The 25,075-nt window shown below is 51.5% G+C and overlaps 1 protein-coding gene across 12 annotated transcripts in view; it reads left to right on the top strand.

Annotated features, from left to right (window-relative positions):
- Positions 1–22,138, top strand: part of LOC147169038 (dedicator of cytokinesis protein 3-like) — a 28,178-nt gene extending 6,040 nt beyond the window's left edge. Inside the window, exons 14-55 of one of the 12 annotated variants that reach the window (XM_086085212.1) lie at positions 632–751; positions 826–950; positions 1,898–2,060; positions 2,141–2,247; positions 2,310–2,472; positions 2,584–2,681; positions 3,584–3,667; positions 3,900–4,000; positions 4,080–4,161; positions 4,632–4,802; positions 5,141–5,236; positions 7,165–7,360; positions 7,482–7,609; positions 7,863–8,009; positions 8,487–8,585; positions 9,222–9,316; positions 9,392–9,467; positions 10,226–10,326; positions 10,720–10,778; positions 10,871–11,019; positions 11,983–12,068; positions 12,175–12,201; positions 12,424–12,519; positions 13,736–13,793; positions 13,864–13,957; positions 14,029–14,177; positions 14,273–14,359; positions 14,455–14,559; positions 15,590–15,731; positions 15,817–15,983; positions 16,326–16,412; positions 16,775–16,957; positions 17,049–17,132; positions 17,190–17,306; positions 17,651–17,727; positions 18,115–18,178; positions 19,415–19,487; positions 19,571–19,671; positions 20,102–20,177; positions 20,250–20,378; positions 20,549–20,610; positions 20,872–22,138. In XM_086085212.1, the coding sequence (XP_085941338.1) occupies positions 632–751; positions 826–950; positions 1,898–2,060; positions 2,141–2,247; positions 2,310–2,472; positions 2,584–2,681; positions 3,584–3,667; positions 3,900–4,000; positions 4,080–4,161; positions 4,632–4,802; positions 5,141–5,236; positions 7,165–7,360; positions 7,482–7,609; positions 7,863–8,009; positions 8,487–8,585; positions 9,222–9,316; positions 9,392–9,467; positions 10,226–10,326; positions 10,720–10,778; positions 10,871–11,019; positions 11,983–12,068; positions 12,175–12,201; positions 12,424–12,519; positions 13,736–13,793; positions 13,864–13,957; positions 14,029–14,177; positions 14,273–14,359; positions 14,455–14,559; positions 15,590–15,731; positions 15,817–15,983; positions 16,326–16,412; positions 16,775–16,957; positions 17,049–17,132; positions 17,190–17,306; positions 17,651–17,727; positions 18,115–18,178; positions 19,415–19,487; positions 19,571–19,671; positions 20,102–20,177; positions 20,250–20,378; positions 20,549–20,610; positions 20,872–21,435 (4,988 nt within the window). In that variant the 3' untranslated portion in view covers positions 21,436–22,138. The other 11 variants (XM_086085207.1, XM_086085204.1, XM_086085206.1 and 8 more) reach the window with 11 other exon arrangements.
- The last annotated feature ends 2,937 nt before the right edge of the window (positions 22,139–25,075 follow it).

Here is a 25,075-nt window from a genome sequence, read left to right on the forward strand (position 1 = left end):
AGGACGGCAGCGGTGGGAGCGCTGCGCTTTTCACGAGCAGTCCACGTGCACGTCGGACCGTGTCTCCTGAGGAGTCTGTGAGGCGGGCCCCGTTTTGGGGGGGCTGTTATCTCTCAAGTGTGTGCGTGTGTTAAAGCGAGCAAACCCCGGCAGACGTCAAGTGTTGATGTTTGTTTCGTTTGGTCTTGTTGTCATCCTCGAGTCAACCAATCAGTGCCCTCGGCCACTTTTGTCTTGCCCAAGTGTGTCTGGTTTTGTGATTAGTGCGTATACAGTTTCCTGTCTGTTGTCGCAATTGTTGTTTCCTCCTGACATGCTGCCGGGTTTTGTGTCCCCTACGTCTTGCCTATTTGGACTTTGTTGTTTTGTTCCCAACCAGTACCTTGTTTTGCCTCCTTGTTTTTCTTTGATCAAAGCCAATTCTTTTTTTTTTGGAACCCGCCGCTGCCTCGTCCCACTCAAGCCTTCCCCGTCTAAGCGTTTGCCCCGCGATTTGACGTGCACGGAAGGTCGCCTATGGGAACAGTCTTGCGCCGGCGCGTGCCGGTCTTGTTTGGCGTGCGCGCTCGCGACTTTGCGTCTCGGTCCATCCGGTGCTGACCCGCGGCCGGACGGCGCCTGTCCTGGGCAGGTCTGCTCATCTCATTGCAGCTGTTGCGCGGCGACGCGGAGGAGCTCCGGCGTGAAAACAAAAGTCTGTCAAGCGCGACGGTGACGCGCAAGCTGGGCTTCCCTGACGTCATCGTGCCAGGTGAGCCGCGCTTTTTTTCCCGCCGTGGCGGCAGGAAGCGCCGCGAGAACAAAGCAGCTGCTTTGTCTTTGCAGGCGACGTGCGTCACGACTTGTACTTGACGCTGGAGCGAGGAGACTTCGAGAGAGGAGGAAAAAGCGTTCAGAAGAACATCGAAGTGGCCGTTTATGTTCTGGACGCTGACGGAGAACAAGTACAGGTTCGACCGCCGCCGTAAGATCACCAAGCAGCTGATGATCATGAGTTGCTTTCCTCACATCAAACCCAAAAAAGTCAAACTTCTCCTGTTGGGTCACGATTGCAATCAACACTCAGTCACGGTGCTCATGAGCAGGCGTTGTGGTCAGAACCCGGGAAAACAAAGATGGCGAGGGTGGCGAGGGTGGCGAGGGTGGCGTGGCGAGGAGTGCTGCGGGAAGGCGCCAAAGCCAAACTCGCATTTGGAAGATAATTGGTCTCGTCTTGCAAACACCGTTAAAGGTTGCGTCCAAATGTGCCCCCGACGAAGGCCTGCCGCCATTTTGGAGGGTTGTCCTAATGTCCGAAAGAAAATCACGTACGCACCCAAAAGGAGTCACAATGAAAAGTCGTGAACATCGATGAGCGCGCAAACGCTTGATACAGCCCACAATGCATTGCGAGTAGGAACAAAGAAAGTGATGCGAGAATCCAAACGATACCTTCACGAGTTACAACGGAAATAATGGATGGGTTGTCGTTGAAAATACGTTCAACAAAGGAATCAAAAGGCGTTTTCATTCGCAATAAATAGTCTGACGTTTATGCGCGCTGGTCACGTGATATGCGACGAGGACAAAGTAATGAGCTGACCGCCCGAATGAGGGCACCGCGACCTGTAACGGGTCCCCCTCTCTCGTGCGGGACGCTGAGGTCAATGAGGTCAATGAGTTTAGGGTGGACGTTCGGACACAGCCAAAGTTTCCATCACGGGGATGTCGATCCCTGAAGGAAGGTCTTACGCGGCAGCGCGAGACGTCTGGGTGGGCCCGGAGGGCAAAATGGCCGCTCCTTTATCAGCATCGTCGGCGATGACTCGCGGCAGCGCCGTAATAATAATGCGTCCGATTTATAGAGCGCTTTTGGAGACATGCGAAGACTTGTAATCATGTGGACTTGGCGGCGCAGGATTGCATCAGCGCGGCTTGCGGCGAGCCCGACGCCACGGAGCATCGCTCCTTGGTGCTGTACCACAACAACAGCCCCCGGTGGAGCGAGGCCATCAAGATTCCCGTCCCCGTGGACAGATTCCGGGGCTGCCATCTGCGCTTCGAGTTCCGACATTGCTCCAGTGAGGATCTTGCGGGAACGCTGCCGGCGCGCGCCGACCGTGCGGCCGTTGTGAGCTTGTCTTCTCTCCGCTTGCTGCAGCCAAGGACAGAGGAGACAAGAAACTCTTCGCTTTTTCCTTCACGCCGCTGATGCGGGACGACGGGACCACGCTGTCCGATCAGAGCCACGAGCTCGTCGTTTACAAGGTAAGCCTTTTGTTTACGACCGGCGTCTGCTCCGTGACCCGGCGGCGCCGTTGTGCCCTCAGTGCGACGAGAGCAGCGGCCTGCGTAGCCCCGCCCTCTATCTGGGCCTGCCCTGCCGCAAAGACCACTTGAGCCCGGCCGGTCCCGGCGCCGCCTTCCAGCGCAGCCCCAGGGAAGCGTTCTGGATCTCCAGCCAGCTTTCGTCCACCAAGCTCACCCAGAACGGTATCCGAAAATTCCGCTTGACCTCTGCGGTCTGCCTGCGCGTCACAAAGGTCAAATGTCTCTCCGTCCGTCCCTCCGTCCCTCCGTCCCTCCGTCCCTCCGTCCGCGAAGTGGACCTGCTGGCTCTGCTCAAATGGAAAACTCATCCCGAGCGAGTGGGCGACATCCTCGGCCGTCTGCGACACGTCAGCGGAGAGGAAATCGTCAAGGTGAGCTCCGCCTGCTCTTTTGTCACGCGATGCCAAGGTTTGTCAAGTTTGGTTTTATATTCTGAGAAAGGTGCAGAACCTCTGGCAAGTCACTCTTGACCGGAATGGATTTGCTCAAGTTATGTAGATTTCAAAGCACGCTAGGGATGACGATGACGATGATGAGGACGATGATGATGATGATGATGATGACGATGACGACGACGACGGCGACGGACGACGGACGACGGACGACGGACGACGGACGACGGACGACGGACGACGGACGACGGACGACGGACGACGGACGACCGACGACCGACGACGGACGACCGACGACCGACGACCGACGACCGACGACGGACGACCGACGGACGACCGACGGACGACCGACGGACGACGACGGACGACGGACGACGGACGACGGACGACGGACGACGGACGACGGACGACCGACGACCGACGACCGACGACCGACGACCGACGACCGACGACCGACGACCGACGACCGACGACCGACGACCGACGACGGACGACGGACCACGACCACGACCACGACCACGACCACGACCACGACCACGACGACGGACGACGGACGACGACCACGACGACGGACGACGGACGACGACCACGACGGACGACGGACGACGGACGACGGACGACGGACGACGACCACGACGGACGACGGACGACGGACGACGGACGACGGACGACGGACGACCGACGGACGACCGACGGACGACGACGGACGACGGACGACGGACGACGACCGACGACGGACGACGACGACCGACGGACGACCGACGGACGACGGACGACGGACGACGACGGACGACGGACGACGACGGACGACGGACGACGGACGACGGACGACGGACGACGACCTGAATTGAGGTGACGTGCCGACTGTGGACTTGTTTCAGTTCCTTCAAGACATCCTGGACACGTTGTTTTCCATCCTGGACGAGGACCCGGACAAATTTGGCCCTGCGGTCTTTCAGTCTCTGGTAAGATTCCAAACACAAACGCGCTTGTCAAATGAAGGAAAAGAAGATTTGCACGCACGTTTGTTGTCTTCAGTCTGAGATGTTGATTTGGAAATTGGCGAAGATGACGGCGACTCATTAGCATAGAGCGGAAAAACAACGTGTTGTGATTTTGATGAAGAGTCGTCGGCCAGCAACAATCGCGGAATTGTTGGCGTCACTTACAGGACTAATCGGCCAAATTGCTCTTCAGGTTTTCGTCATCAATTTGCTGCGGGACGGCAAATATTTCCATTTCCGAGCCGTCATGGACACGTACATTCACAAGCACTTTGCCGGCGCTTTGGCCTACAAGTGAGTTCGTGCGTGCGTGCGTGCGTGCGTGCGTGCGTGCGCGCGCGCCTGTTGCTGACCCGCTTGACTTGTGCGTCAGGGAGCTGATCCGATGCCTCAGGTGGTCCATGGAGCGTTCGGTGGAGGCGGTTCGCCACGATCACATCCAGGACGTAATGCGGGTGAGATGTCAAAACTTTCCACCTTCATTTGAACGAAAACCTTTTGGGACTTGCTGGCGTCCGTTCATGCTTTGGCTTGCATTTTGCTTACTTTTGTTGTTTGTTTCGATCACGGCCTTCCTCGTGTGTCAACCAATCAGTGCCCTCGGCCACTTGTGTGTGTGTGTGTGTGTGGTCTCTGGCTGGTCTCCCGTCTGTCTCCCGTTGTTGTTTGCTTCTGTCTTGCTGCCGCAGTTTTTGGCCCCGTGGGTCCACCTCGCGCCTTCTTGGAGTTTGCTGTCGTTTTTGTTTGTGCCTCGTTTGCTTCCTCGCTGGTGTTTGTTGAATTCAAATCCCTTTTTGACTTCACTCGCCCCCCCCCCCCCCTTTCCGCTTCCCTCCCCGCACGTGGGTCCGCAACGACCGCCGCAACCCGAAGGCATCTATTGACGGATGCCGATTGCGGCGTCTCTCGTTGACTGACCCGACAGGCGCTGGAGTTTCTCTTCAAGTTCATCCTTCAGTCTCGGAGTCTTTACTCTCGCGCCACCTGCGGGATGGAGGAGGAAGACTTTCGGACCAGCATCCAGCAGCTCTTTCAGTCCATCTGCTTTGTCCTCGGTCTGGACCGGCCCGCCTGCGAGACCCTCATCTTCACTCAGGTGGGCAGACTGAAGTTGGGCCGTTCCGGTGCCGGAGGGCCGGAGTCTGGCACATTTGAGAGCTTTCCCTCCTCCTGCACGGCTGATTCCAATCAACAGGATGGGGATCAGGCTTACGCGGAGCTTGCTGATCATATGAATCAGGTGTGTCGGAGAAGGGAAACGCCCAAAACCTGCAGGACTCGGGCCCTAGAGGACTGGCTTTGTCCACCCCTGATTTGGAGGTCGAGCCGTTCCGTCAACAATCTCCTGCGACTCTTTGTCCCGCCGTTCCTTGTTGTTCCGTGTCGGGGCGGGGTGGGGTCCTCCCTCTATATACCGGCACCCGCGGCCCTCAGCCCAGTCGAGGCCCGTGCCGGCCACCCGTCCCAGGTGCGCTCGCTTGCAGTGTTCAGGTGTTGAGCTCCAACAGCCTGCGGACGCCGCCGCTGTCCGTAAGTACGCATCCAGGACTAGGGTTGGGTATCGTTCGGTTTTATCCCACGCCGGTGCCTTGTCGGTACTTTTCAAACGGTAAACGGTTCTCAAATTGGTACCTAAAAAAAATACCCTTGTATTTTCAGGGTTGAATTGAACATATTATAAATAAAGGTGAAAGCGGTCGCTGCGGTAACGTGAAAGCCGGAAATAAAAACATTACTGTAACTCTCATCATAGTTTGGAAGATACAACTTAACTTCTTCAGGTTGCGAGCGCTAACCCTTTCTGGTGAACAGCTCACGACGACATTTAACGTTTCATCGTCACATTTTGACTATTTAAATCACAGCAGGAGGTCTGCAACCAGCCAGGTAGGTCACCTGGCCAACAAGCTTTAGCAACAAATTACCATTTGGAAGTGAGCACCAAGCGGAAGTAAACGGCGCCACGTCGACGTTTGTCTCACGCACGCTGTTGAATGGCGCCCGTGTTTGCGAACGTGTTGCGAATTCATTGGCATCAAACGATGAGGCTTACCTGAAGACGACGAAAGGCCGCCGTCACTGTCATTAAGGTCATCTGTCATTTCAAACATTCTGGCAGTGGCAGCGGCCGCGAGCGGCGCCGAGCTTTGTTTGTCCGAGTCCGACGGCTGCTGCTCAAGTGGGAGGGAAGGAGAGAGGACCGGCTCGCCCTGCTTGTCTCCGCACGCACGCACGCACGCACGCACACGCACACACGCTTGGTCCCGGTGTCTGGACAAAACGGCATTTCCCGTCGGAGTAGCATACCTTGCACTTGTGTGCGTTCGCTGTCGGAAACGGCTCATGCGCAGCAAGAACAGGTTGAGGCAACAAACAGATAAGAGTTTCCTCTCCGGGTATGCGGACCCGACAGAACACCGGAACGCTTGGCCAAGTCGCAAGTTACGCAAACAATTGTCTTTCATTTCATGCATTTTTCAGCCCTTCCCGTCGGTTATCTTAACGCTGTGAAAAAAATCATACCCGTTTGCCAGAAATGACATTTTTGTGTCAAAATGTGCTGGAACTGTGCACAGTTTTTGTCCTTTAGTTTTTTCCGTGGACACGTGCTGGTCGAAGCGGGCTTTTTGTGCCGTTGTGGGAGTGAGCACAGCCGACTTGATTCCCAGCCAATCAAAACGGCTCCTCCCCTTCCCTTGAAACTCGGGCGGGCTCCATGACGGAAGTCGTTTGGAAGGAAATCTCCATTTGCCAATCATATCACGCGGGCACTTGTCGACCTTCCGGCCTTGAGTGTGTGTGACCTCCCCAACACACACACACACACACACACACACACACACACACACACACACACACACACACACACACACACACACACACACACACACACACACACACACACACACACACACACACACACACACACACACACACACACACACACACTCAGAGTCAGGTGGTGCTTTTGAAAATAGAACAAATGTCTTCCTTCCATGATTGAAAGCATGCGATGCCCGCTGACGTCTTATTTGTGAACGAAGTACGATGACATAAGCGAAGCGCAGAATCCGAGTCTGCGCTTCGGATCAAGTCCACCAAAATGGCGTTGCATCAACTGCGCCAAACTTTCACCCGGTCCAAGGTCTAGTCTGCATTCTGTCAGCAAATTGACGGGCACGCCATGGAAAACGCCATCGGTGCGACTGCCGGCGCGGTCCGCCAAATGTCCAGACTCGCCAAGCTGGACTTTCACGTAAATCACGATGCGTCCGTTTGCCGAGCGTGTACCAAAATGCAGCCGCAAATGTTTCTCTCGACGGACTCACAAAGAGGTTTCACTCGGACTCATGTTTTCGACGTTTGTCACGATGTTTGCGACCGACGGATGAAGAAGATTTGGCTTTGATGTGGAAACCTTTTGATTGGACCACAAATGTCGCTGTGACCTTTTGCAGGTGTCCGTGTTGAACTCTCTGCCGGCCATCTTTGATGAGCTGCTGCACATGTTTTCAATGCGAGAAGTGGCAGAATTTGTGCGCGGCGCGTTGGCCAGTTTGCCGTCCACGCTTGACGTTCCGGGACATTCCGTGGACGCCGTCAAGTTGCAGGCCATCGCTCGCACCGTGGACAGCCGGCTCTTTTCTTTCCCAGGTGACGGCCGGTCAACGATTCACGTTTAGCCAAATGGCGCCTTCAAAATGAAAGTCGTAATATTGCAAGAGTCCACATGAGGTGATGTTGGGAATGTGCGTGCGCACGTCTGCTTGGTCAGAGTCTCGAAGAGTCCTCCTTCCGGTGGTTCTTCATCACATTCATCTCCATCTGAGGCATCAGAAAGAACTGCTCTTGTGTTCTGGAATTCTCACTTCGCTTTTCTCTGTCATCAAGGCCAGCTCGTTGGTAAGGCGCACACACGCGCACACACGCGCGCACACGCACACACGCGGGAAAATCATAGCAGAATCCTTCAGCAGATTCTACGACAAAGGGAAGAAACGATTGTTTTGAAACCCGATGAAGGCCGACAAGTGCGCATGAGACCCGATTCAATCAATACGTGACTTTTCAGAGAAGAATGAAAAGCTGAAGGAATCCCCGTGTGGGAGAAAGCAAATGTTTTGTCTGTCCCGCACGTCGTGCGCTCTTTTCCCAGGATGCATCAGTGCAGGAGGAGGTGGAGATGATGGTGGAGTCCCTGTTGGACGTCCTGCTTCAGACCTTGCTGTCGATCATGAGCAACAACCGATCCCAGGAGGCGGTAAGAGGTCATCGCTGTCCGCAGTGCACCGCCGAGACCTCTGTTAGTAACTCACGATCCAAAAGTTGTCTTCCGAGCCGCCGGCAGCGGGCGGGGCAGAACGTGCCTGGCGCCGAACTCGGCACCAGACTGCCAAACGCACCCAAAGTCAAAGTCCAGATCATTCAATCATCTTGTCAGATTGTGACTCCAAAACAAGGCGTTTTGTTGTTATTATTATTATTGTCCTCCTCAAATCCAAAGGAGAATTGAGCACATTATTCCCCGCCCAATGCATTTCTCCTTCCGCCATCTTGTTTGTCATCCAATTGTTTGAGGGAGGCCATATTGTGAATTTCTGAAATGTGCTTTGGTGATGACTGTCCCGTCTACGTGACGTTACAAGAGCGTTGTTGTTGACGGAGTTGAGATGTGGTGAAGGAAGGCTACGCTACGCTACGCTACGCTAGCATGCTTCCTGTCTGCGGCCCTTGACTGACGGCTGACCGGAGCGACTTTGGCTCTTTTCTTTTCCGGCAGGGAGGGTTTGTGTCCTGCCTGCTGTCCCTCCTCCGTCACATGACTGACGTCCATTTCCAACGCCTGATGGAGAACTTCCAGAGCAAAGAAGTACTCAAGGTAAGGTCAAGGGTCAAGTGTTGGCGTGTGAAGACGCACAGTAAAGGTCAAAGGTCATAGTAATGTCAGGGAAAAGAAGAGCGCACTCTGAAGCCACAAAGAACAGCAGAGTGTCGACTTCTTTCACTCTTTGCTTGCTGGATTGTGAAAAAGCAGCAAAGATGGAGACTTTTCCAGCTTGAATCCAAAAGGCTCGTTGAGGCGTAAATTGCGCAGTCGCTGACTGAGGCCGCTGTGAAAATGGGCCGTCGTCCGGCCCGGTCAGTGAAAGCGGCGTCCTGCCTGCCAATCAGTGGTTGGAAAACGCCGTCTGGCAAAGACGGGAGGTCCCGTCGGCCGTTCTGCCCCGCCCCCCAAAATGTCCTCCTTCCACAGGAAGCCAGCTGCGTTCGCCGCGAGCTACTGATTGGCATGCACGACGCTTGTTCCCACGAGCTGGCCGGGCAACCGTTGCCCGGCAAAACCCCAAAAAGGGCAACTCCACACCTGTGATTTGGAACCAGGCGAGCCGTTTGGGTTGCAAGTGAAAGGTCGCCAACATCCAAGGAGAGTCCAGCGGCCTTGATTGAAACTGTGCGGACGGGCGAGAGTCAGCCCGGACCACAGAGTTTGGACACGAGCCTTTTGTCTCATCAGGAGTTGATGATGAAGATTTGGTGCGTCTTCCGGAACCTGATGAAGCTGAGTATTTTCCCACCGGACTGGAATGTGATGAGGCTCCTCACCAGCCAGTAAGACAGCGAGCCGGCGGCGGCGCGGGGGCCGAGGAAGGCTGTCATGTGACTGACTGACTTTGTGCTCTTCAGCATCATCCTAAACACGGCGCAGCGGCTCGCACCCTTTCAGCTCAACAACTTTGTGGGAGTGGACTTTGACTTCAAGGTACTCGCGCCCAGCGTTGTTCATCCATGTGATCAGTCGTCCTGATGGTGATGATGATGATGATGATGGTGGTGATGATGATGATGATGATGATGGTGATGATGATGGTGATGGTGATGATGATGATGATGATGATGATGGTGATGATGATGATGATGGTGATGATGATGATGATGATGGTGGTGGTGATGATGATGATGATGATGATGGTGATGATGATGGTGATGATGGTGATGATGATGGTGATGATGATGATGGTGATGATGATGATGATGATGGTGGTGGTGATGATGATGGTGGTGATGGTGATGATGATGATGATGATGATGGTGATGATGATGGTGATGATGATGGTGGTGATGGTGATGATGATGATGATGATGATGGTGGTGATGATGATGATGATGATGGTTGTGGTGATGATGATGATGATGATGATGGTGGTGATGATGATGATGATGGTGATGATGATGATGATGATGATGATGATGGTGATGATGGTGATGATGATGATGATGATGATGATGATGATGATGGTGATGATGATGGTGATGATGATGATGATGATGATGATGGTGATGATGATGATGATGGTGATGATGATGATGATGATGGTGGTGGTGATGATGATGGTGGTGATGGTGATGATGATGATGATGATGATGGTGATGATGATGATGATGATGATGATGATGATGATGGTGGTGGTGATGATGATGATGATGATGATGATGATGATTGTCTCCCTGTGAGTGCAGGTGTGGAACTCCTACTTCAGTCTGGCAGTTTTGTACATCAACCAGCCCAGTTTGCAGCTGGAAAACATGAGTCCATCAAAAAGCAAGAAGATCTTTGACAAGTAAGTTGGTGCGACCTTTCAAAGTTCGAGACCGTCAGGTCGAGCCGCAGAGGCAAAATGAAGCCTCCGAGCCGACCGACTCCCGCGCCCGTCATCGGTCGGCAGATGCGCTCGTTTCTGCCCGCCAATGCGCTGAAGGGGATTCGCCGCGTTGGAGCGCTTGGTCGCGGTCATCGCAAGCAATGACGCCAGATTATTCGTCTCAACTTGATTCATTCAACGCTCGAAAGCAGACGTTGTCGTATAAAACAAAATGGCACAAAATACACGAAGGTCAAAAGTAGGAAAGCAAATGAAGTGAATAAGCGCAAAGCGCTCGCACATCTTGAAGGAGCTCGATTGCTTCGGCCATGAACGAGGGCTGAAAGGGCAAATGATGTCGTGTGGCTGCAGGTACGGAGACATGCGGGTGACAATGACGTACGAACTCTTCAGCATGTGGCAGAACCTGAGTAAGGAGCCGCCGCCGCCATCCCGCCATCTCGCCGCCATCCCGCCGCTCTCGCTTCCGCATGCTTTGCAAAAAGTCTTGGCTGTGCTGCAGGTGACAACAAGATCCACTTCATTCCCGGGATGATCGGCCCCTTCCTGGGCGTCACGCTGGTGCCGCAGGCCGAGGTCCGAAAGATCATGATCCCCATCTTCCACGACATGATGGACTGGGAGCAGCGCAAAAACGGAAACTTCAAGCAGGTGGGTCCTCTCGACCCGCCGACTTTGGACTTCTTTCTGGCGACAAGACGGTGTCGCGTGTTGCCACGGCAACAACACGCGAGCGCACCTTCGAGCGGATTTTGCGGCGCACGAGTAGCCCGGCGGCGGTTTGTGGTTTTCTTAATCTCATTTCTTAAATAAAAAACACCCCCCGTTTTGCGCATGAGAATAATATTTTGTGTTCGCTATGGATCCTTTCTTTTAAAAAGATGAACACTTTCTTTTTGCCACTACTTTCCCGTTCATTCGTAAGCTACACGACAGGCGACTTGCAAAACGTTGGCTGCGTGAAAGTTCGAGTCACTAAAGAAAGCGTTGCGGCTGCATTGACGCCGTTGACAAGCTTCAAAAAGTATCATTCTTACTCCAAAAGTGGACCGAAATGATCTGGCCAGCAGAAACTTAGCGACCGAAGCGTCCTTCTTCTAAAGACCTTTCGCGCACGCCGTCGCTGAAATGAAGACTCGCCCAAAATGACTTTTGATGGGCTTTTTTCAATCCATGTCGCCTCCGTTCAGCTCAAAACCACTTTTTTTCCATCCTTGTCTGTCATTGGTGGTTAACCGCGAACACACGGCGGGAGCTAGCTTACAGTACGAGGCTACGTACGCCGCCGCTGCGCTCGTCTACGCAAGCGACGTTCGGGACGTTCGCAAGAAGTGCGATTGACGAGCCAGCAGCCAAACAATCACCAAGCGCTTTCCTTATTGGTTGGCTCGAATCGAACATTCGCCGCCACCGCCGCAGTTTTTGATGTATATGTTTGTATGTATTTATATTTGTTGTTAACCGTTAGTACAAGTCATTTTTTAAGTGAATCGGACAACTTCATCCTCTCGAATGCATTTTCAGCGAGTCGCGTTGATGAAGGCTGACGACGTGACTCGCAAAAAGCCAAACGGTCTTCTTTGTGTTGTTGTTGTTGTTGTTGTTGTTGTGTAGGTGGAGGCGGAGCTGATTGACAAGCTGGACAGTTTGGTCGCAGAAGGCAAAGGCGACGACAACTACCGAGAAGTCTTCAGTTTGCTGTAAACACAAAAGTTTGCCGTGATTACGAAACGTTGTTGCGTGTCTCAACGCTTTTGCACCTTTCTTTTTTGTGCGCCACTGCCCGCTTTGTGCCGCCGGGATTAGAACGCAGCTATTTGGGCCTTACCCCAGGTAGGCGGCAACTAACACCTCTTCGTTTCTCTGCCTCGTCTTTTCTCAATTGCCTTTTCACAACAATTCAAACCCCGTCGGCCCCCAAACACGCGCAGACGTCGTTGTCGTCCCGTTTGAGCGAATTGCCGCTTGTGTGCGTTGCGCATGCGAAGTGTGCGCACGTCACCGAGCCGCCCAAAGGCCACGAGCGCCGTCATCGCTTTTGTTGTTGTTTTCAAGTCTGCTGGAGAAGATCGAGCAGGAGACGTGGAGGGAGACGGGCGTCTCTTTCATCACGTCCGTCACTCGACTGATGGAACGGCTCCTGGACTGCAGGTGGCGTGCACACGCACACAACCACATACACAACCAGATACACACACACGCACGCGCGCACAGAGCCGTCGGTCTTTAACATGGCATTTGAATATCTGTCACTCCATGACAGCGCGTCTTTAGCTGAAGTGTGGCGCTGACGTGCACGCGCTCCTTTTACGCCGCCGCGCTCCGATAGCATAAACCTAGCATAAACTGTTCCCGCAGACGCGCGCAAACATCTAGCGGTCCTCCCCACTTACAAACGGTTTCTGGGTTTACCGGACTCTTTAATGGACCCCGCTGTGGGCGCACACGCGACATCGACGCGACACACAAACGTAAGCACGCACAGATACTGACCTGCGTGCCGCGGTCTCGGGTTGTGCGTCGCTGGACGACAAACGAAATCACTTGCAGATTTTGTTTTTTATGAATAAAAGCGCTTTGCGGCGCGCTTCGAGAGGTATTTTCATGCGCTATACGCTTGAGCGCATGCCCCGCCCTGTCGCCGAGGGTAACAACATGGCGTCCGTCCGTCTTTTCAGTTGGCACGACGGCTCTCTGCATATGTAGAATATAATGCAATATTTGTCTTTGACTTGCCAAGCACCGGAATAACGATTGAACTGTCCTAAGCAATGAACATCTTGTTGACAAAACTTGCTCATCGCATCCAAGGAAAGAGTCAGCGCGCCACCAAATGCAAAGTGAACGTGGCAAAAGAAATCCGGATGAATAATTAGGCTAATGAGGAGTGTACTATATTTCCAAATACCAATCAGATTCATTATATTATCATGTGACACCTCTTATCGAAGAAAGGGGATGGATTTGTGTTGCGATACAAAACCAGTGCACCCCTGCTGGTCTACGGACTTCGTCTCCCCTCTGGCCGGATCTTATCTTATTTGTATGTCTCTGTCAAAAAATCATTGTGTCTACAGTTGGAATCCCGGCCCGGACTTTGTTCGTTTTTTTAAAAAATCTGATCCCAAACCCGGGATACAAAATATGCGATCACTCCTGAAGAGGACAGCGGATCCTCGTTATCTTCACTCGGCGTCAGCCTGAAGAGAGGGCAAAGGCCGCCGTTAATCCCGGGACGGCGGTCGACCCCTCGGCGGTCTGACGCCGCGTCGAGCCACCCGACAGTTGTCAAACATTCTTTTGTCGTTAGCCGAGCGCAGGGACTGAAATGGACGCAAGTGCCGATGTTTGTCCGTCTCGCCTGCAGGGATTGCATGCGAGGAGATGAGACGGAGAGCAAGAAAATGGGCTGCACGGTCGTCTTGGTAAGATTGAAACATCGCAAGTGAGCGCTGATGAAGAAATGCTGATGATGATGATGATGATGATGCTCAGAACTTCTACAAATCGGACATCAACAAGGAGGAGATGTACATCCGCTACATCCACAAACTGTGCGACATGCATCTGCAGGCGGACAACTACACCGGTACAACGCACGCGCACACACGATGACGTGTGCACGTTTGTGCACGTTTGTGATGTTGAGCCCCCCCACAGAGATGGCGTTCGCGCTCTTGCTGTACTGGGAGTTGCTGCACTGGGCGGAGCGGCCGCTGAAAGACCTTCTGCATTATCCCGCTCAGTCCGAGTGGCAGCGCAAGGAAGCGCTCGGACGCAAGATCATCCACTTTTTCAACAAAGGCAAGGTGAGGCCCAGCCGCTCTTTTTGCCACGTGGCGTGTCTGGTGGCCGAAACCGGCGGCTAAACTGGCTCGCCGTGCGTGCGTGCGTGCGCGCGCAGTGCTGGGAGTTTGGGATTCCTCTGTGCAGGGAACTGGCCTTCCAGTACGAATCCTTGTACGACTACCAGAGTCTCAGCTGGATCAGGGTGAGTCTGAAAACGTTCTCTTGCTCGCTCAGGTCAACAAATTCCAAGGAAAGATCTGCAAGTCTGTCTTGTGTGCTGCTGTTGGTCCTTTGCAGAAACTGGAGGCAGCGTATTTTGACTACATTATGGAGCAGCAGCGTCTGGAACCCAAGTTCTTCAGGGTGGGATTCTATGGCAGGAGGTTCCCTTTCTTCCTCAGGGTCAGTTTTTTGCCCTTCAAGAAAGAAGCTTCTAGAACTGGGCTGTCGAACGCAAGGTTTCAGCCGCCCCGCGAGATCATTTGGCGAAGTATTAAATCCAAATGAGTCGGACCCGACCCATTCAAACGCACTCTCCGCTGAAATTGTTCATTTAGCGAGCAAAGACCAGATGGGAGATGCAACGCAACTGACCTGGATGGGATTATTTGACACGCAACCTCAAGTCAGGATTGTCAGGTGGACACAAGTGCAGGAAGAAAAACGGGGCGAGGCGGGGATGCAGACCCCCCAAAAAGGATTGAATTAAGCAAAAGGGGAACTACTCCAAAAACAAAATCAATAATGTCCAAAAACATCAATCACGGCAACAACTAAATTGACGAGGGAAGAACATGGAAGGACAGGACAGGACAGGACAGGACAGGACAGGACATGGCGAGGGTGTGACGACGACAAGGACCAAAAGAAAGCGGGCAACTCAAATACACGAACGGTAACCAGACAAGACACGCGTGATTGGGTCACACCAGGGACCGAGATGACAAGCACAGGAAGGAGGCTATGACAGAACTTGACAGGACATTGACACAAGGAAAAAAAAAGACAAATAATGCTTAAAAAAATAAATAAAATCCAAACCTAAATTAGACACACGTCCGCCGTTGCAGCTCATACAAGCAAAAATGTTGACGTCATGATTTCTTCTTGACTTTTGTCCTTCTTTTGTCATGTGTCGTTATGCGTGTGCGCCACCTGCTGTCCAAAAGATGGTCGCCAATTGCCGTTTGTTGAAGAAAAATGCCATCTTAAGAGATGATCCAGGTGTTTCTCATTAGTTGCTATTTGTGTGGAATCGGAAGCAGGCCAGCGCAACATATTCCGGCCCACTAGTGGAGAGATGCTGAAATGCGTTTGGCATCCCGGTTGGAGAAGAAAATGTTGCCGCCGGCGCTCGTTAAGAAATTGTCCAAATGTCAGTCGCAGGTGCACCAAAAGTGACGTGCGCTCCATGTGCATGTGTCCCCTGCAGAATAAAGAGTTTGTGTGTCGCGGCCACGACTACGAAAGACTTGAGGCCTTTCAGCAAAGGATGCTGGGAGAATTCCCACAAGCCATCGCCATGCAGCACCCCAACCAGCCCGATCAAGCCCTCCTGCGGTCCGACGCTCAGCGTATCCTCATCTGCGCGTGCGTGTGCGTGTGCGCGTGCGCGTGCGCGACGTGACGTGGGCACTTTCTTTGACCGGCGCCGCCTAGACCTCCAGATTTACGCCGTCACGCCGGTTCCCGAAGCCGCCGGTGTCTTGCAGTCGGACCGAATCCCTGATCGAATCAAAAGTTTTTACCGGGTTAACAACATTCGCCGTTTCCGTCATGAGCGACCTTTCCATAAAGGAGCCAAAGATCCCGATAACGAGTTCAAGGTGATGAAGTCGCTTACATTTCCGCATGAAACGACGAGTCCCGTTTGGTTGTCACACATCTTGTGAACTTTGCGATGCTGAAGGTTCTCACCGAGTGGCGAATGCTTGAGGGCGCGCGCACGTGGCCAATGTTGTCGTTTTGTCACAAAGTGTTGGCCAGCAGTTTCGTGCTGGCAAACGCTTCGTCTTGCCGTTTGGGAAATCATCCAAAGTCTTTGTGACCTACAACCAATAAAACAACGTTTGCTATTTGCTACGTGCGCGCAACCTTGCTAGCCTCGGCTGCTCGTTGAGGCTCATCCAAGTCTTGGCCTGATTTCCAGCCACTTTGCTGTGTTGCAGAGTCTTTGGATCGAGAGGACAACGCTGACCCTTGCGCACCCTTTGCCTGGAATTTCACCTTGGTTTGAGGTGGACAAGCGAGAACTGGTGAGTGACCGAATGAATGAATGGCTGCAGGACTTCCGGCGAACCCTGAGACCTGACTGGAAAATTGCAAAGTCTGCCATCAAGACAAATTATTTTACCGGAAGTGTGTCGGGGCGGTTGCGGGACGCTGGGCCCAAATGCGGGCGAGCAAGGCAGCGAGACGGGAATAGAAAGAACTTTAATAAAAGGTGAGCAGACAAACAGGACTGGACTGGTCGCCATGGCTGGACAGGACGTGAGTGGAGTGGTCGCCATGATAGGAACTAGCGTGATGTGACGGGACCCGATTTGCCTCGACTTGACTCTCTGTGGAGCGACTTGGCGCACACGCTTCCGCACACAACACAGGTGTGAACTTTCAGGTGGAGGTGAGTCCGCTGGAAAACGCCGTCAGTGTGGTCGAGAACAAGAACCAGGAGCTGCGCACTTTGATCAGCCGCTATCAGCTGAAGCAGCCGCACAGCAACAACGTCAACCTCCTCAGCATGACCCTCAATGGCGTGGTGGACGCCGCCGTCAATGGCGGCATCGCCAGATATCAGGAGGTGCGCGTTTGCTGGCCTTTTCTCTCTCGGCCGCTTTCGAGCGCCAATGGCGAACTTTACGGAAGATGCCGCTGTCGTTTGTGGCTCTCAGGCTTTTTTCGACAAAGATTACATCAGCGGCCACCCCCAAGATGGCGACAAGATCAGCCAGCTGAAACATCTGATGCAGGAGCAGGTACGAGCGGACTCGTTTGCGCTCGCTCGCTCGGCCGTCACCAATTCTTCCTTGCAGGTTCGCGTCCTGGCGGCCGGTCTGGCCGTGCACGACAAGCTGGCGCATCCCGAGATGCGGCCGCTGCACAAGAAGCTCATGGATCAGTTTCAAGTGATGGACAGCAGCCTCTGCCACGTGAGAAGGTCTCGCCGCAAAAATCAGCTTTCCTTGTGACGACTTTCACTTGCGAGAAGACCGGAGACGCAATCATTGGGACTTACGGGCTCTGCACGCGGGAGGCGACGTCGCTCGCTCTCGGCTGCTTGTGGCGTCCCGCGTGTTGAGACCAGGGTGGCGACGAGGCACGTATTTCGCCGTCGCTTGGCGCCTCCCGTGTGTCAAGCCCATTAAAACGAGACCCATGTTTTGGGCAAGCGTTGCGTTTGTCCCAAGTCGTGACATGCTGAGAGGAAGACGTGGAGTCTTGCCAAAAGATGTGCCGGTGAAAACGCCATTTGCGTGCTGTGGTCATGTTGCAGGCGCCGTGCGCTTCCGACCGGACGAACCCCAGCAGAGGGATTTCCAGTCCAGAAGGCTTCAACGGGCACCGGCGCAGGTTCAACTCAAACGACGGCGGCGGTCTCGTGTGGCGATGTGTCGATCCTTTCGCTTCCCCGCTCGCCAGCCGACCCTCATCTTGTCCACATGTTTGTTTTGCTTGCAAGCCGTTCCAGGAAGAAAGTCTCGCAAGGTCAACTTGTGTCTCTGGCAACATTGCCGCATGTTTCGCAATCCATTCGCCTCAGCTGGCTTTCCATTGGCAAAAGGGTCCGAACATCATTTTGTCGGCATTCGTGCGCTTCATTCGGGATGGTTTCTTTCAGTTTTTTAAAATGGGTTTCCCGCCGGCAACCTCCGCACGCTGCTGTTGAAATCATGTTGACCTTTGCCGCCTTCTCACGTCTCCCGACGCGGCTCCTCCCCTTTCTTGTCACAGCTCCAGAGAGGCGAGAAACGTCGAAAATGTGCTCATCCTGGCCGACGGCGAAGACTTCTACGGCATTCAGGTTGGGAAAGGAAATCCGCCATCTCAAAAACGTTGAGTCTGAAAATTGTGCAAATGAAATTCTGCCTCGTTGTTGGTCCGACTCTTGATATCGAACTCGGCCGCAGTCTCTCGGCATAAAAAGCCGACAATTGTTTGAGGTTTCAGCAAAACAACAAACCGTTTCCATTTTGTGAAGTGACGGCCTTCTTTGTCAACTTTCCTTTTCTTTGCTGCAGTCTCCATTTTAGAAATGGGCCGTCACATGTCACGCGGCTCGGTTTGCCCTTAGAAATTCACTCTTGACGCCTAACAAGACTGCGAGTGGCGTGTTGGGAAAAGGCGAGCGCGCTCGGAGCGCATTTGCCAATGCAACCCTGGGGGCGGCCGTAAGTTTGCTGCCATCTTCTGGTGAAAAATACAATTGTTATTTTTGTAAGTGGATTTTCAGCTGAAGGTAACACACATTCGTTTGATGCCAGAGGCCGCGGGCCGGCCGATGGAAATTGGAACACGGACCGCATTTGGCCCCCGGGCCGTACTTTGGACATGGGGTCTACAGCATCTATCCATCAATTTTCTGAACCACTTATTCAAATGAACACTTCACCAGAATAGAACATCATGTTATTTTTTGCTTAGTTTTCTCTCCGCAAATTATACGCGGCAAATAGTGTCCATGCAGTGAATCAAAGAAATCAAAGCAAAGAATGAGGAAGTAGGAAACGTTGTTTACGACCGCGTAGCTTCCAAATTGTGGTCGGTGTGCATTGGGTGCGAAGGGACCCGCTTGCTGAAATGAGCTCATTTCACACCTTCATCAAGCAAACTTTACAGATGCTTTCAACACTTAAGCACACTCACCCGTTCATCATTTTTAGTCCCAAAAGATTTCAATGGCATTTTGTAGTTGGGTGAAAATTTGGAATTGGTTTATTTGAACTGCACTTTTTCCGCAAAGTTTTCTGATTTCACGATGAAAGCACATGAAAGACCTCTTGAAGTAGATCTTTTAAAAGTTAGATTTGATCCAAATAGGCCACTCGGTTGCATTTATGTCTTGAGTTAGAATACCCAAAATGAAAATTGTTTCAAGTTTGAATCATAACCTCAAAATGTAAAATAAATACAATTGTAATTGCATGCTTTTGCATTTGAACTCTTGTACTGCAACGATGGAGTCAAACATTCATCAGAGCTGCAAGCCAAGCCGAATGTTGACTTTTTTTGGGGGGGGGGGGGGTGTTGTTGACTGCAGGCAAAGCACTCGTCCTCCAGCCTAAGCTCCACCCACTCGACACCCTCTCACATCATCAGCTTGGCTCTCAAAGGTAAAGACTGCAAATACGAGAAGCAATTTTGCATGAATGCGATGCGACTCGAGCGCTCGCTCGTCTTCCTTCTTGTGTGGCAGACGACGGCAGCAGAAGCAACCGAGAAATGTTGATGCTGTTGCCACTGCAGCGAGAGCGACCCAACAGCGCCGTGTGCCACAACCTCAGCCGAGCAGGACAGGTCAGCGCACGCACACGCACACGCGCACACTACCATGATAGGAAAGTCCAGTGGGAGAAGAGAATATCGTCAGTCTCACTACTGGCAAGGCAGCAATTGTCTTGTGTGCTTAAGTCAGAAAAGGCGCTCAGCAGTGCGGCACTATTTGGACTGCAGAAAAATGGCTGCCTTTGGCATCAAATTGCACGTTCTGAGTCCTTTCAGCTGCACCGACCGATCGACTGACGGACTTCCGACCGTCCAGCCGCTGGGCCCGGATATGGCAGCTCACGCTGAAAGTGTGCAAGGCAGCTGTGTTGAAAAGGAAAAGAAAAAAACGAGTGAATGGGAGCTTGTGCACCCCAAAATGGATTTGGAATCCAAGTCCGTCAGTAGGAAGATGGCATGAAAACGAGGGCTGAAAGACGCTTTGCACTTTTTGTCCTTGCAGACGGCCTTCCTCCATCAGCTGATCGGTCCGGCTTGTAAACCCTGCAGCGACCCCAACCTGTCGTTCACTGACAAAGGTCGGTAGGTGGCGCGACTGCCGTAGGTGTGCCCGCTTCAATACTCAAAAAGTTGCCCGCTTGCTTTGGCAGTTGTGAGCGCGCCCAGTAGTTGGAGTTTGGACAGCGCCGGCAGAGAAATGGTCCCGGCCGCGTCCGCTCACATTGCCGCGGTCACGGCGCCTCCTGTACCCCCGCGGAATGCGCCGGCGCCAGCGCACGGTATGGCCCTTTTCATCTTTTTCTTTTTTTTCATCTTTTCAACCGCTTTGGCCAAATTGTTCCGTAAAATGACGCGTTACTAAGGAAGACATGTAATTGGCCCCCACCTCGTCTTGTCATCATCATCCTCGTTAGCCTTCCTCATGACGTCCCACTGCCACCCCCTATAGGCCCGCACCTGTTGATGCTCGCTGACCTCCCTCCTGACTTCCCTGTGCGCTCCCTAAAAAAGGTACTCGTCTCCTCCTCCTCCCCTCGGTCCCCGTCCTTGTCCTCCTCATCCGACCTCTAAAAGCCTTCATCAACGAGATGTTGAACATGTATGAAAAAGCAAAAAAAAAAATGTGGTGAGGGTGTTGATTGCGATGCCAACGGCTTTCCTAACCTCTGACCTTGCCATCTCCAAATTAGACCGTTTCAAGTCCCCCCCCTTCCATGAAAAGACTAGCAGTGATTGTGGTGTCCATCAACGCCGTGTTGGTCTCCCCCGCAGTGTTCCCTTGCCTTGCCCACCAGTCCGGCGTCCATCCCGGATGGCACTAACTCCACGCTGTCGGACAGCAGCAGCTCGGGTGTCTTCACTCCAGGCCAGAGGAACTCAAGTGACACCCCCGAGTGGGCGGGCGGGCAGGCCGGGCGGGGGCACTGTCGCTGTCCTTACCGCCTCGTCGGCCACGGCGTCTCAGACCCGCTTTGTCCGAGCTCCTCCGTCCCCCGGTCTCAAGGGTGGGCCGTCTGCGGGGAAGGAGCGCCGCCACGCTGCCGACATCTCCACTTCATCCCCACGCACTTGCCCCTCGACAGGCCCCTCGACAGGCCCCCCGACAGGCCCCTCGACAGGCCCCTCGACAGGCCCCTCGACAGGCCCCTCGACAGGCCCCCGACACCCCCTCGCCTGCCTCTGCCATGCAAATCTTACCTCGGTGAAGCCTGCGTCCCCGAGGACACGCATTCTGCACCCGCACTCGCTCCGGGCAACAAGTCCCAGCCCCCGTTTGCCGGCACCCGTCAGGAACAGGCCAGAGCGCCGTGGGCGTATGGCTTGACCCGGGAGTGACTGGACTGCTCCTCGCATGGACCACGTTTACGTGCAGGCAATAACCCTTTTTAAAGCTGAATATTGTCAATATCCGGATTTTGAAAGGCCATGTAAACACACGCAATAACTGGATGTAAAGAAGCACTGGTTGTTGTATCTTAACGCTCACGATCCGATACTAAGAGTCATGAGCAGAAGACTGCATGTTCTCAGTGGAACTCTGTCCTGGATGCCAGAAAGATGGAGCCCTCTTCCCTTTAGTATTGAAGGAACCGGTGTTTTTTTAAAATCACCTTTTTATTTCTCTTGGTTCCACGCAGGATTTTTGTGAAAGAACTGCTATTACAAGGACAAATTCAAAGCAAGTCCATTTATTTGAAGACGGAGTCAATACATTTCAGAGCTCTGGGTCAATAGCTACGCTAATCTAGTTGCTAGCAAAGATGATGTAGATTGACCAAGGTTATGTATTCCCGGACCAGGAGTTGTCTTTGTCTGATTGGTCGGTTGCTGTTGCCATGCAGAAGGTGGCCGAATTCCACTTGATGATGTCAGACGCTTCTCTGTTCGCTGGCCAGCATTCTGCACAAATGCTTCAATGTTTATCACTGAACTTTGCTTCCTTGTCCTCCCCAAGCAACACAAGAATGTTCCCATCCTAATTCTATGCACTCATCTTTATTACAATAAAACATAATTAAATAAGAAGTGTAAGTCGTCACTAGCGTGAGTGTTAAGTTTATTTTTTATTTACGATTAAGCAGCACATCCATATCCCTTTTAGTATGCAGAAGAGGATCTGGTCTATTAAAAAATATTCTCTACTCTTCTCACACGGCCATGTGTGACCTGATGGCCTGAACTGGTTTCTACTGGTGTGCCAGAATGCAGATTGGTAGCAGGCGCCATGTGAGGACAAATCCCAGCCACGCAAGGACAAGCTCAAGTCACCGATCTACTCATTAAGGGCTAACACCAAATATGGTCTGAAGGGAAAAGAACCATGGTTTGAGATGTCCTCATGTCACCTCTTATATAAGGATATGTTGTTGTCCTGAACTGTTGAATATGGTTTTATGAATGTCTTATTTATGTATGTCTATTTTTTATCAATTGAAATGAAATGTAAATATATATTAAATATGTAGCTCAGAGTGGAGTTATGGAATGTATCGTTGTCATGAATTTGGGAGTCCGTAAGAAAGCAAAGAAAGAAGGAGAGCAACCAAGCCAAAAAGGAGAGCAAGGAAGGAAAGAAGGAAAGTCAAGCGAGACGTCAAGTGCAAGATAGAAAGTTGAAGGGAAAAGAACCATGGTTTGAGATGTCCTCATGTAACCTCTTATATGAGGAGATGTTGTTGTCCTTGTCATGTTTGGCTTCTGTTGTCCTTGTGTGTCTCCCTTGGTCTTGTTGAAGTGTCATCCCGCCCTTCCTCGTGTGATCCAATCAGTGCCCTCAGCCAGGTGTGTCTCGCCCCAGGTGTGTCTTGTTGCGTCGTTAGTGTCTGTGTATTTAGTCTGCCGTCTCCCCTCCGTCTGTGTCGGTTGGTTGTCTTTCCTCGTGTCACGCTGCCCGTTTTTGCCTCGTCTCTTTTCCCCACGTTTTGGTTGACCTGGTCGTCATTTGGAAGCTCGCTTTTGTTTTATAGAAATGAATGAATCATCCGGATGAGACTCCGCCTGAAGAAGGACCAATGACCTCCGAAACGTCGCCAACACGCCTCTCATCAGGTATAGTGCACACTTTGTATATGTATATATTGGATATATTTTATATCAACTGTTATGTAAACAAATGTACATTATTTATGAACGCAGATGTCGGATTAGGGTTGAGATTCGGGTAAACTCGTTTATACTACAGACGTTAGGGTTAGGATGACATCATGGTTAGGGTTACATCCTACATCCTACATACTCCACATTAATCACTATCTATTAAAACAATAAAACAAAAACAATCAAAAAAAAAAATAATAGTTGATATTCCTAATGAGTATAATTAAATGCAAGTGTGCCTTGACAAGGTTTGGGCTGTAAAGAGCCTTCTTCAGGTCGAGCACACGACAATTGTTCAATGAATTGTCTGAGATGTTGCCTCTTGGAAAAGCAAATCCAAACTGAGCTTCCTCGAACAGGAACCGAACCCTCACCCTTTATATACTGCAAATAAGTCGTCCTAACTGTGCGCCTTTTTCGTTCAAATTATGAGGGAAAGCGTCCTATTTATTGTCTATGTAATACTTTCATGTAAACCAATATGAAATGTTATTTAAATACCAATGTCACTATTGTATCTCAACAATTGTTTTATTAATGTATTTATGCTTTTTATGGTTTTGTTAATTATTTAGGGGTTAGGGTTGGCATAGCCAGTGTTTAGGGTTAGGTTTGGGTTTAAGGTTAGGGTTTCAAACTAGGGCTAGTGTTTCAAATTAGGGCTACAAAATAGGATTAGTGTTTCAAACAAGGGCTAGGGTCTCAAATTAGGGTTTCAAACTAAGGCTAGAGTTCAAAATTAGGGTTTCAAACTAGGGCTAGGGTTTCAAATTAGGGTTTCATACTAGGGTTTCAAACTAGGGTTTCAAATTAGGGTTTCAAACTAGGGTTTCATATTAGGGTTTCATATTAGGGTTTCAAACTAGGGTTTCAAACTAGGGTTTCAAACTAGGGTTTCAAACTAGGGTTTCAAACTAGGGTTTCATATTAGGGTTTCAAACTAGGGTTTCAAACTAGGGTTTCAAACTAGGGTTTCAAACTAGGGTTTCAAACTAGGGTTTCATATTAGGGTTTCAAACTAGGGTTTCATATTAGGGTTTCAAACTAGGGCTAGGGTTTCATATTAGGGTTTCAAACTAGGGCAAGGGTTTCATATTAGGGTTTCAAACTAGGGCTAGAGTTCTAAATTAGGGTTTCAAACTAGGGCTAGGGTTTCAAACTAGGGCTAGGGTTACGAATTAGGGTTTCAAACTAGGGTTAGGGCTCCGAATTAGGGTTTCAAACTAGGGTTAGGGTCTCAAATTAGGGTTTCAAACTAGGGCTAGGGTCTCAAGCTAGGGTTTCATATTAGGGTTTTAAACTAGGGCGAGGGTTTCATATTAGGGTTTTAAACTAGGGCGAGGGTTTCATATTAGGGTTTTAAACTAGGGCGAGGGTTAAAAAATAGGGTTTTAAACTAGTTCTAGGGTTTTAAACTAGGGCTTGTGTTTCAAACTAGGGCTTGGGTTTCAAATTAGGGCTAGTGTTTCAAACAAGGGCTAGGGTCTCAAATTAGGGTTTCAAACAAGGGCTAGGGTTTCAAATTAGGGTTTCATATTAGAGTTTGAAACTCGGGTGATGGTTCAAAATTAGGGTTTTAAACTTGGGCTAGGGTTTCAAACTAGGGCTAGTGTTACAAATTAGGGTTTCAAACAAGGGCTAGGGTTTCATATTAGGGTTTCAAACTAGGGCTAGGGTTTCATATTAGGGTTTCAAACTAGGGCTAGGGTTTCATATTAGGGTTTCAAACTAGGGCTAGTGTTTCAAAATAGGCTTAGGGTTCCAAATTAGGGTTTTGAATTAGGGTTTTAAACTAGGGCTCGGGTTACAAATTAGGGTTTCAAACTAGGGCGAGGGTTACAAATTAGGGTTTCAAACTAGGGCTCGGGTTTCATATTAA

Source organism: Leptonotus elevatus, chromosome 9 (assembly GCF_054856555.1).
Source record: "Leptonotus elevatus isolate MCC_2025b chromosome 9, RoL_Lele_1.0, whole genome shotgun sequence".
NCBI lineage: Eukaryota > Metazoa > Chordata > Actinopteri > Syngnathiformes > Syngnathidae > Leptonotus > Leptonotus elevatus.